Source organism: Varanus komodoensis, unplaced genomic scaffold, assembly GCF_004798865.1.
Source record: "Varanus komodoensis strain SLA01 unplaced genomic scaffold, ASM479886v1 scaffold6_1, whole genome shotgun sequence".
Lineage (NCBI taxonomy): Eukaryota > Metazoa > Chordata > Lepidosauria > Squamata > Varanidae > Varanus > Varanus komodoensis.
Window position 1 is genome coordinate 1,394,061 of NW_025336345.1, and position 12,471 is coordinate 1,406,531.

General features: G+C 39.9%; 1 protein-coding gene across 2 annotated transcripts in view; it reads left to right on the plus strand.

Moving 5' to 3' along the window:
- The window catches only part of GALNT10 (polypeptide N-acetylgalactosaminyltransferase 10), a 78,228-nt gene that overhangs the window by 33,117 nt on the left and 32,640 nt on the right, over window positions 1-12,471 (plus strand). For both annotated transcript variants that reach the window (XR_006416673.1, XM_044450925.1), the window contains exons 5-7: window positions 4,968-5,153; window positions 8,526-8,709; window positions 11,163-11,280. Coding sequence is in view for 1 of the 2 variants with exons in the window: in XM_044450925.1 (XP_044306860.1) it covers window positions 4,968-5,153; window positions 8,526-8,709; window positions 11,163-11,280 (488 nt within the window). In the remaining variant the exon portion in view is untranslated. The remainder of the gene's footprint in view (window positions 1-4,967; window positions 5,154-8,525; window positions 8,710-11,162; window positions 11,281-12,471) is intronic.

The window sequence follows — 12,471 nt, forward strand, 5'->3', positions numbered from 1 at the left end:
GGTGAAGGAGGAGAGTTTCAAGCCAACTTTTGCACTCTCCTCCTTCACCTGCATCAAGAGGCTCTTTAGTTCCTCTTCACTTTCTTCCATTAGAGTGGTATCATCTGCATATCTGAGGTTGTTGATATTTCTCCCAGCAATCTTAATTCCAACTTGTGATTTGTCTAGCCCCACCTTTCTCATGATGTGCTTTGCATAGAAGTTGAATAGGCAGGGTGATGGTATACAGCCTTGCCAAACTCCTTTCTTAATTTTGAACCAATCAGTGGTTCCATGTCCAGTTCTCACTATTGCTTCTTGTGAGAACTGGACAACTGAAACCAGCATACAGGTTTCTCAAGAGACAAATGAGATGGTCTGGTACGCCCATCTCTTTAAGAACTTGCCTCAGTTTGTTGTGATCCACACAATCAAAGGCTTTAGCATAATCAATAAGGAAAAGTAGATGTTTTTCTAGAACTCCTTAGTTTTCTCCATGACCCAGCGTATGTTGGCAATTTGATCTCTAGTTCTTCTCCCTCTTCGAAATCCTGCCTGTACTTCTGGTAGGTCTTGGCCCACATACTGCTGGAGCCTAGCTTGTAGGATTTTGAGCATAACTTTGCTAGCATGTGAATAATTATACTCTTACTATTGAGTCTTGCCCCTTAATTATTTGCATGATGTTTCAGGAATTTTATGGTTAGAAAGCAGGCATTTCCTCCATTACTCTATTTTCTGATCCCCTGATTATATTTGGTTGTCTTGTTTTTATACCCTTTTCAGCATTCTTCCTGAGGTACAGTGGTACCTCAGCTCACGAAGGTCTCAGTTCACAACCAAATCTGGTCGCAAGCAGAAATTTCAGAAAAACTTTGCCTCAGGTCACAAACTCTGCATCAGATGACAATCGTGATAATGCCCGTTTTCCCTGCACGAGCGTGACCGCAGTTGCGCTCGGTGGGGGGGGGGGGGAGATGGCCAGGATCACGGTTGCGCTCGTGCAGGGAAGATGGGCACGATCATGGTCGTTCGGGGCAGGAGGAGATGGCTGTGATCTTTGTTGTTCTTTGTTGTTCTTTGTTGTTCTTTGTCACTTTGTTTCAAATTTTTGTGATAAAAAAATGGTTATAGAATGGATTAACCTTATTTACATTGAACCTTATGGGGAAATTTCACTTGGCTCAAGACCAATTTCAGTCGCAACCAGAGTCATGGAACGGATTAAGTTCGTGAGCCAAGGTACCACTGTATAACCAGTACTGTACATAGTTTTCAGAGTGAGTGTATAGTTATGTCTATATCTATGCATACAGAATGAAACTGTTAGAGAAAGGGGACTGTACCCACACCCAAAGTGTAAAATAATTTGTAATTCCTTATTTGACTTAAAGTGCAATAACAATGATTGGGCAGCATTGGGAACCATGAGTCTGGCTGTATCACTAGCTAATACAAACAAAAGAGTTTTCAGAACAAAAAAGAGCACTCAAAATACTTTATGTTCAGAATCTTTGATGCTTAGTTGAAGAAATTTTCGGTGGCTTTTTTTAATATAAATTTTTAATTAAGATTTTAAACTAATGCTAAAAACATCAAACATCACATACATCGGATGTACTGGGTCAACCTCCTACTACATATTTTTTAACATTCTAAAGTCAAATTCAATTTATAATAATTTAAAAACATCTCTAAGTTTATGCCAAGTCCCGTTTCTCCAGCCAATTATAGAAAGAATCCCGAGTTCAGTATCTTCTTTCTCCTTCAATGATAAAGTCAATCTATCCATTTCTGCGCAGTCCAAGATCTTTCTTACAATCAATCCATCGGTGGGCAGCTCCTCACTTTTCCAAAATTGAGCATATGCAATCCTCGCCACTGTAATTAGGTGCAGCATCAGATACATTTCCTGTCTGTTAACGTCTTCTGGTATGATGCCTAACAAGAAAACTTCGGGTTTAAAAGCAAAGGGTTTTTGTAATATTTCCTCCATCCATCTATGTATTTTAATCCAATATTTTTTCGCCTTATCACAAGTCCACCACATATGATAAAAAGTACCCACTTTATGTTTACATTTCCAACATCTATTTGACATATTTGGAAACATCTTAGCTAATCGACTTGGTGACAAATACCATCTATAGAACATTTTATATAAATTTTCTTTATACGAAGTTGCTAATGTTACCTTAATGTTTCTTTCCCATAGTTTTTGCCACTTTTCTAGTTCAACATTGACATTTTCGGTGGCTTTATGTGTAATGTTCACCACTGTTCATTAATCTGAAATAATTTAAGGTCTTCTGTATTCTGACTTGTGGGATGCTAATTATATCCTTTTTAGCTTGCTAGGATGGGGCAAACAGCTAACACCTTCTCAGCCATGCAAATGCTTGGAGCCATTTGCAAGAACTTGTTTGCATCTTCATTATATTTTAGAACTATTAAATAGTAAGTGAGCTTGTTAGGTTCTTTACTTGGCATTTGACTGAGATCATGTGTTTCCAAGTACATAAGTATAGGTGAAGCTGCTTAAGGTGGTTCACAGTTACTTTTGACAGGTTCTTTAAATTTTTATTTATTTATTTATTTATTTATTTATTAAAACATTTTTATGCCGCCCCATTCGCCGAAGCCTCGGGGCGGCTTACAACAAAAAATTTAAAATAACATTTTAAAATATATACAATAAAATACAAATATACACTATAAAACAAGCCGCCCTGGCCAAATAAAATTCAATAATATTAACATTTAAAATACTGCTTAAATAAAAAGGTCTTTGCCTGGCGCCGAAAAACAAATAACGACGGCGCCAGGCGGACCTCTCTGGGGAGCGCATTCCATAACTTAGGCGCCACCGCTGAGAAAGCCCTCCTCCGAGTAACCACCCTCCTAACTTCTTCCATGGAGGGCTCCCGGAGAAGGGCCTCTCCCGCCGATCTCAGGGGGCGGCTGGGCATATAAGGATGTAAGCGCTCCTTCAGGTAACCAGGACCCAAGCCGTTTAGGGCTTTATAGGTCAGGGTATACCTGTGTGAAAGGGTATTCAGGGTATACCTGTGTGAAAGCAAATTCAGGGTATACCTGTGTGAAAGCAAAATTAATGACTGCTCGGTACTGAAATAATGAGTAGTTAGTTACATTGTTTGCTTGCTGATTTAAAATTCACTTATTGCTGCTTTTAGAATAAATTACACAGTAACTTTTCCTCTTGCAAAGAAAGGTGTCCTTCATCTGTTGTTTCATTTGTCAAAGTAAATGGGCTGCTACAGCTATAGACTTAAGTCACAGTGGAGTAGCTAGTAAAAAAAATCTTTGCATGTTGTCCCATGCTTGAGAATTTTATTTATTCATTTATAACATTGCTAGTTGGCCCAGTAACTAATATTCACCAGCCAGATTACAAACAGTTAAACACTTTTTAACAATACAAATATTTACATATTAAAACGCAATACTCATTTACTATAATAAAACAGTTCACAGAGGGAGTGCAACCCTAATCAGACCAGAATGAATGCCACTGAACTAGATAGACCCACAAACAGATTATCCAATTTGTTGAATTTCTACCCCCACCCAGTCAATTATTCTGCTCAAGTACTGGGTCAGAATATCAACCTCCTTGCCTTCACTCAGTGGAAAAGAAGTTAAACTGAGTATTACTTGCATATGAGGGCCACCTTAGCCTGCATTCACAAATGACCTCTACCAGTAGTTTCATGAAGATCATGAAAAGCATAGGGCATGAAATAAAGCTGTGAGAAATTTATATGTCTGTGCTGACTCAATATGAAACAGCATCCTAACGTAACTCATATCAAATAAATCCAAGAGTGAAAAAATGCATTGACGAATATGTTGCAATCAACATATTAACTAAAATAGTGGTGGAGAGTGTTTGCTTTTATTATAGTCCGTTTATGTGTTAATTACTTGTCTGTTACATGCTATCAGAATTATCCATTAGAATAATTAAGAACTAATTATCTGTTTATTCTAGAATTATATTTGGTTCTTCTTTTAACGGCTGCTTGAGATACTTTCAGGATAGAAAGGTGGCTTACTGTTCAGATAAAGACACTTTAATAAAATCATAACAATATTGAAATACAACTACTCATAGGAATACTTCACACAAGGCAGTTGCTAGTAGTACTTCTTGAGCAGGATGTGAATGACAGTCCCTCTTGAACAAGCTTGAAGGTGACCTTTGCCTGCTGTCCTGTTCTCTCTTGCAAGCCTTCCCACAGAGCATTTGGTGGAAATTGCCCTGCAGAGGAAAGGGGAAGGGAAGCCAGACTGGAGGCCCAAAATAATCTTGACCTGTCTTGCTTCTTACGTTTAATGGGTGACAAAGAGTTTTTTCTAGCTACAAATACTTTCTTGGCTTCAGGTTTGAAAGTAGAATATCCCTTCCTTTAACTTTTATTAATACAGACTTAACAGATCAGTGTTCACCAGTACCCACATTCTGATGGTATATAATAGCTTGAAAAATTGGAAACTGAGGCAAAACCATTATTGGTAGCAATAGAAGATGAAACTTAGTTTATATACATGTTTCATTTCAGAATCTTCCATCTCTAACTGCATCTCTGACCAGCAATGTAGACGAAAATGTATGTTTGCTGTAGTGCTGATACTGTGTACCTTACACCACAAATGTAATAAAAATATTTTTAAGGAATCATCTCTATCCATCAGTAACCAAATAAGATGATCTCCTTTTATGGTTTTGGCCATGCAACTCAACCACATTCTTGACAAGCCTGTGTTGCCATCTTAAGGATGCTCATGTGTCTATCTGTTTTCAGGTGCTTTGTCTCTTACCCACTTGCTTCATTTTTAATCATTTCACATTTAATTCTGTTTCTGACTCAATGGAACTATTCCTGATAATGTAAGGTATAAGTTAATATGAAATTTCTAAAAGATCAAAACTCTAAAAGAATAACAGTATTAATTCTTTCATACAGAGCACCTGAAAAAGCGCTTGGAGGATTACATGGCCCAGTTTCCCAAAGTGAGGATTCTCCGAACCAAGAAGAGAGAAGGATTGATAAGAACCCGAATGCTGGGAGCTTCTGCAGCTATAGGAGATGTTATCACCTTCTTGGATTCTCACTGTGAGGCCAATGTGAACTGGTTGCCACCCCTTTTAGGTAAGAAAACTTTATGAAATACATTTGGCCTGAAAAATCCAGATGTTGATACAGGGGTGGACAATTTGTGGTTCTCCAGAAGTTATGGCCTCCAGCTTTCATCATCCCTCCACATTGACTATGCTGTCTAGAACTAATGGGAACTGTAGGCCAAAATATATGGAGCAACACATACGGTTTGAGTGGTAAACAGCAGTGACCTCCAGGTACTCAGAACAGCATAGAAACTTCTCAAAGACAGTATTGTCCAAGTCACAGTGGCCCAAAGTATTTCTGTCTAATGTATCTGAACTTAATTTCTGCCTAAGGTAACTTACATCTACTTACAATAACTTCAATTTATGTAGCATCTCTTTAAATACATTTAATCTCATAGTTGAAACAAAGATTTTATTCAGATGATGGAATTGTTAAGTAATAAGGAGGTTTTTGTCAAGCTGCAAGCTGATTTGTTAATCTTTCTCCATTAGGGGATAAATTGAGGCATGAATGAGGTATGCCCTGGGGGTTTTCTTTTCCCTTTAGAAGCATCCCATGACTAAAGCCTAAGTTACTCACTCTGAATATTGTATGTTACACTTGCACAGAGGAGATAAGCAGCTAGGCCAGACATGAGCAAGCAAGGGCATCACAAGTGATCCTGCAGTATATCTACTCACCCATCTTGTGCTGCCTTTTTTCCTCCCCTGAATGCATCTCATCCAGCTGCGAGGGTTGGTGGCTTACTGGGACTAAAAAAACTGAGCTTCCTGTCTTGGAGGGTTTCCACATAAGGGTCATGGGTGCTGGTGCATGCTGTGCTTGCCAGTATCCTAGATGCATCGCAGTTCAAAAAATGTACATCTGTTGGAAACTGTGATGAAAGGAGAAGAGGAACTTCCAAATGAGCAGTAGTGGCCATAGCAGAAAACGCTTGTTCGGTAAAACTTACAGCAATTACCTGCAGTATTTTATTCCAGGAGACAAATAATTCAGTCCTAATTTCTTTGTAGTTGCTGATTAATTGATTTCAGGTATTTCTAAGCTGACCAATGGATTTCAAAGCCATGCACAATAGATATAAAATATTTATATAAAATAAAGTTGCAATTATGCATCCTTAGATTTATCTGATTGGTCCTGTGGTTGATGCAGCCTCTAAAATTCAGAATGATTTCTGAGCCGTTGGCAGTACTTTAATAGCAAGTCATTATTTAAAAAACAAAATCAATTTATCATGATAAGCTGTTCATCTGAATTGATTGTCTGCCTGAAGCTGGCATAGAACTAGAGACACACCATGCCGAGTGTCATCCTCACTTAATGAACTAGTTGTGCACTTGAGCTTAAATACCTGGCTGTGTCTAGTTCACATGTTCTGATCAGAGCATTTTGGCATTTCACAGGAGCTATTATTTTGTTTTACTAAGTGCAAAGTAGGTAGTTAATAGAATAGAAAATAACTTTTGAAAGACCACATTAAAATGCTTCTTTCAAGGCATCTTAATGCACGTTCAATTTTTGTCTAGTACCAATTTGAGTAGGCTTTCTAGATTAGAAGCCTGTGCCTAGGTTTGTTAGTTCAGATATAATACATTCTAATCAACTTGCCCTTGCTTGTTGGTCCACATTGTACATTGGGGCTGATGGGACTCTAAAATATCTGGAAGGTACTAGGTTGGGAAAGGCTGCCTTAGAATTACCAGGTCAGAATGGTTCTGCCACAACAAACATTACCCATCTGAAATATTTTGAAGTATTGCTGCTTTGTCCTTTCCTTCCGGCAGGGATGAGCAGTGCCTGGTAGTCAGAGGGCCACTGACACCCACAAATCCACCATGGACCTCACTCAGTGCTGAATCTGCCAGTACTGCCAACAAGCAGAGTACCAAGTAGAATTTTACCCATTATTTTTTCTGCTACTGTAGCAGAAAGTACAAATGGTAGCAACAGGGTAATACAGCTGAGGTCACAAATCCTTACCTTAGCTGAGAATTATTCCAAGCCCTTTTCACTAACCCAGGAATAGGACAGAACCAATGTGTGTGACAAATCCTACTCAGCAACCCCCTATTTGGGCACTGTCCAATGTTTATCTGTAGAGAAAGGCCATATGTCAGGGTCTGGATCCAGGATGTAAGCAGCCGGAGACAAGACATGACAAGAGCAACAGAGGCACCAGGACCTCAGGCAACAGAATTTAAGGCAAAACAGAGTCCAGAAATAGGGTTTAATGGCAAGTCCAAATCATAGTCATGATACAGGACAAGGTCAGGAACCAGGAATATGCATGAGGGCAGAACAGGAGTGTGGTCAGGAACAAGCCAAGGGTCAAGCACCAGGAGGGCAGGCAGAGGTGCAGGTATCTCGGACAGGATAACAGGGCAGGAGACTCAGCATAGCAGGGGTCAGGCAAGGTGCAAGAACTGGACCACAGCTTGCAGACAACCCTGTGTTGCGGAGGCAACATTGCAGGACAGGATTCACAGCTAGGCAGGTTGCATGTGGTGAGGCAAGATACAGGTCGGGTCAGAGACAGACACAACAGCATGGCAAGGCAGCATACACAGCAGGAATCAGGAGCAGGCAAGTTGCAGGCCCTGTGCTGCTGAGGCAGCATAGCAAGGCAGGAGACAGGCAGATGCGGGACCAGTCAGACAAGGTACAAGAAGACTTGCATTGCTCAGGCCAGTTCTGGAGAAAAGAGCTTGCTCTTATATAGCTCCTTCCCCAGGACTCCCAGCTGGCACTCATCAGTAGAATAAGAGCTCTAGCAGGGCTTGGGACTGATCCTGCAAATACAGTGGTGGTAGTTCTGGTTCTGACCACCAGTGCAGCCCAGATCCTGACACAATAGGCCTGTGCCTCTTGGGTGGTGCCGGAGGTCAGACTAGATGGCCCAGGAGGCCCCTTCTGACTTGCTCTGTTTCTATGTCAGGTCTCAAGGTGTTTTGCTGTTTACCTGTAAATATATTTCATGTATTTGTCATGGCCATTGGCTAGTACAATAAATTGGTGAAATTCCTCCCTGCTCCAGCCTATGAACAAGCTTAGATATGATGAAGTAAAGAATAAATCAGCTTACACATTCATATTCATCCCATGAGGGCTATCTTTACCGAATAATTCCTTTATCAAGTGATTGTAGGTGGGGAGGAAATCACAGGTGAAAAGATACTCAGAAGCAGGACAACTTCAATTTTTTGTGTTTAGTACAGAAGGTACTGGGTTTAAACCTGAAGTGTGTCTGTTTTGTGCTAAAAACACAAATAGAATTGTATATATTCATGCTGTAAGTTCTGAGCTTGCTTATGTTTTACTGTAGATGCTTTGTTTTGCTACAGATGAGAGACGCAGAAAATAGGAACTTAACACCTTCTCTTTACTCCTTAGACCGCATTGCTCGAAACCGCAAAACAATTGTTTGCCCAATGATTGATGTAATAGACCATGACCACTTTGGCTATGAAACACAAGCTGGAGATGCAATGCGAGGAGCATTTGATTGGGAGATGTATTACAAGCGGATTCCAATTCCTCCTGAGTTACAGAAACCTGATCCCAGTGACCCTTTTGAGTAAGTTCTTAAAATGAAGTGTGAATAGGGGTTTAACAAGTGGGGTTGTTACAGAGATGGTTGACTCTTGGCACCGGTGCTTTCGCACAGATGGAAACTATCCTTGAATATTCCAGGCCACCATTCATTTTGAGAGGTGTGCTACCTTCTTGATACTTCTGATTATGGAAAGGAAGAAAAGAAAAAAGGTCACAAATTATAAAAAATGAGACTACATATAGCATGGGTTTTTACCATATAATGAGAAACAAGCATAAACAATATGCATATATTCTTATATACTGTACAATATAAATGTCAGCAAGAATTCATAAGATAATTTCCTGGCCCTACCCTTACGCTACTGCCAGAGCTCCTGAAAGCCTCCCCTAAAGTCAGAGGAACTCTGCCTGCTGCAGTTGCCTCAGATCAGTTCTTTGGGATCATCCTTCTGCTCTCTGCATAACAGCCCATTCCGCTGGGAAGACCCCTTGAGGCTCAGGGAAGCATTGGGGGAAGTGCAGGGAGAATGGGAGCAAGGAGGTCGCCCTCTGTAAATGCCCCATCTGCAGGCATACTAGCCCATAGTCATTATGAATTCAAGTTAATGTAGTGATTCAACCAAGTAATTGTAAATCCACAGGATGGTTATAATTGTTTTACGATTAGCCAGCAAAAATCCATTTCAGTTAGTTTTCCTTCATAAATCATCTATGTGTGTTATGAAAGCAAAGAAAATCCACACTCCATATGACAAAAAATAACACTTAGTCATTGTGTATGCTTATCAGCTGAATAATTTATTAAACATTTGAAAATCTTGATTACAAGGGAAAATGTCAAGCAGATAAATTACAACTTTCAAGAATTTTATTTAGTGTTAACAAATCTTACCCAAATGTTTTAATGAACTTCAATTATTATCATGCAGTAAAAGAATAACTTTTGGATATCGAACAACTTGTTGCTTCATGCTGACGAATATGCTGAATCATTGAACAACTAACCATTCAACTAATGCAGTAATCATTTAGAGAATGGGTCCTCAAACTACAGCCTGTGGGCCGGATCCTCAGAGGTTTTGGACTCACTCGGAGAAAAACGATCTCTGAGTGAATAAAAAAGCTCTGAGCCGGCACAGGTGTACTCAGTGGGGAGATGGCCGTGATCACGGGCACGCTCATGCAGGGCAGACGGGCACGATCACAGTCATGCTTCGGGGGCAGAGATGACCATGATCGTGCCCGCCTTCCCTACTCGATCATGCTGGAGGGGTGGGGAGATGGCTGCGATCACGGTCGCACTCATATATGGAAGACGGGTGCAATTACGGACGTGCTTCGGGGGCAGAGATGACCATGATCGTGCCCGCCTTCCCTACTCGATCATGCTGGAGGGGTGGGGAGATGGCTGCGATCACGGTCGCACTCATATATGGAAGACGGGTGCAATTACGGACGTGCTTGGAGGGGGAGATGGCTGCAGTTGTGCTGGGGGTGGGGAGATGGCCGCGATCGCACCCGCCTTCCCTGCACGATTGCAGTCATGTCCATCTCCCCCCTCCCGCACGATCATGGACATTGTAGCTATGTCCCTTGAATATGGACATGCTCTTCCCCACCTTCTGTAGCCTGAGTGAGCAGAGCAAGCATTTTTAATTATTTTTTTAAAATTGTATTAATTTTTTATTTTTATTATTTTTTTAAAATTTATTTTATTTTTATTAAATTTTATTTTTATTCATTTTTAATGTGCAATGTGCATAGGAATTCATTCATTTCTTTCATATGATAGTCTGGCCCCCCAAGAGTGAGGGACAGTGAACTGGCCCCCTGTTTAAAAAGTTTGAATACCCCTGATTTAGAGGGTTCAATTTGACTCGGGTTCTCTTGCCAGCTTGACTTTCTTTTCTTTTTAATACATTTTATGAAGATTTTTAAACTAACACTAAAGACATCAGTCATCAAATACATCAGACGTACTGGGTCAGCCCCCTACTCATATTTTTTAACATTCCATAGTCATATTCAAATCCATTTATGATAACTTAAAAACATATTTAAATCTAAGCCAAGTCCCGTTTCTCTAGTCAATAATAAAAAAAGTCCCAAGTTAGATAGAAATGCCAGCTAGACTTTCCAAGGGACAAAAAAATGGAAAATATTAGATCCGTTGACAAGTCATGCCATATTTTTACATTGATATACGTATAGCTTCTTCCAAACATTGTCTGTTGGAAGTCTGAATCTGACTGATTTTGGAAGTTCTGCCAAGTTATCTTTCCATAGTATTAAAAATGCTGTAATGCAACAATTTTGGAGAGATTGAATGCAACAGTAAGGTGGGTTTTGATATGTAGTGAAATGGTTGAAAATGTAGAAATATGGTGATGTAATGCAATTCATCTGGATCTTTTGATGCAATGGAGAACTGTATAGATAGACTCATAATACGGAGTCTGATTTTACCTTAAGGTCTCCTGTAATGGCTGGAGGACTGTTTGCAGTTGATAGAAAGTGGTTTTGGGAGCTGGGTGGATATGACGCCGGCCTGGAAATATGGGGAGGAGAACAGTACGAAATATCATTTAAGGTGAGCTACATTCTCTGAAAGTTTTTATTTGAAAAGAGTTTGGATAATTAGTTTTTGGGCAAGAGATACCAGTTTACACCCATTTTCTCCTGTATATGTATATGAAATCAAACTATTTCAAAGAAAGATTTCTGCAGTATTTCTTGAGAAGTACACTTTACTATAATGAATTGAAAATGCATATGTAAACAATAGGAACATTGAATATTGTTGTGGCCAAACTGTAAATAGCAGAAATTGGACTTAAGATAAAGTTAAGTAGCCAGTGGTAAGCCACATGAGCGACGGCTGCAGAAGGAAAGCACAGGTTACTGTAACATGGTATCAGTGGGCTTATTTGTTATACATATTTTGGATTCAGAATATCTTTTATTCCATGGTAAAATTTACATACATACTTTGCACTTAAATGTAGAAGTTTTTGTGGTAGCTTTAAATGCTAGTCTCACTTAGACATATGGGCAAGGGTATAATTTTACTAAATAAGTATTCAGGCAACTGAAGTCCTCCCCCCTACACACACACACAAACAAAAACTCAGAAATGACTAGCTGCTAGCGTTTTTCCTTGCTTCTCAGATTAAAATATTTCAGTCATGGTGGAACAATAGGTGACTCTAACTTAACTTTTGTATATCACCCTGTTTACTAAAAAGTGATCAAGGTGATGCAGAGCAGTTTAAAACAATACAATTCAGACCTGTAAGAAGCAAGTATCAAGCACCTTAAAAACAGTAAGACATTTTCGAAAATTAGAGGTTAAATTAAAAAGATACGTTTTTACACCTTTTCTAACAGCCAAGAGAATGGGGGCCAATCATGGTCCTTAACGGAGCATATTCCATAGTCTAGAACAACAGAGGAAAAAGCTCTTTCACATGTGTCCAATAAGTTTCCTTTTGTTTGTTTTATTTTTAGTTGTGAAGTCATGTCCAACCCATCGCGACCCCATGGACAACATTCCTCCATGCCTTCTTGTCCTCCACCATCCCCCAGAGTCTACTCAAGCTCACACCAACTGCTTGAGTGACTCCATCTAGCCACCTTCTTCTCTGCCGCCCCCTTCTTTTGCCATCTATTGTTCCCAGCATTAGGCTCTTCTCCAGGGAGTCCTTCCTTCTCATTAGGTGGCCAGAGTATTTGAGTTTCATCTTCAGTATCTGGCCTTCTAAAGAGCAGTCCTAGAGGAGAT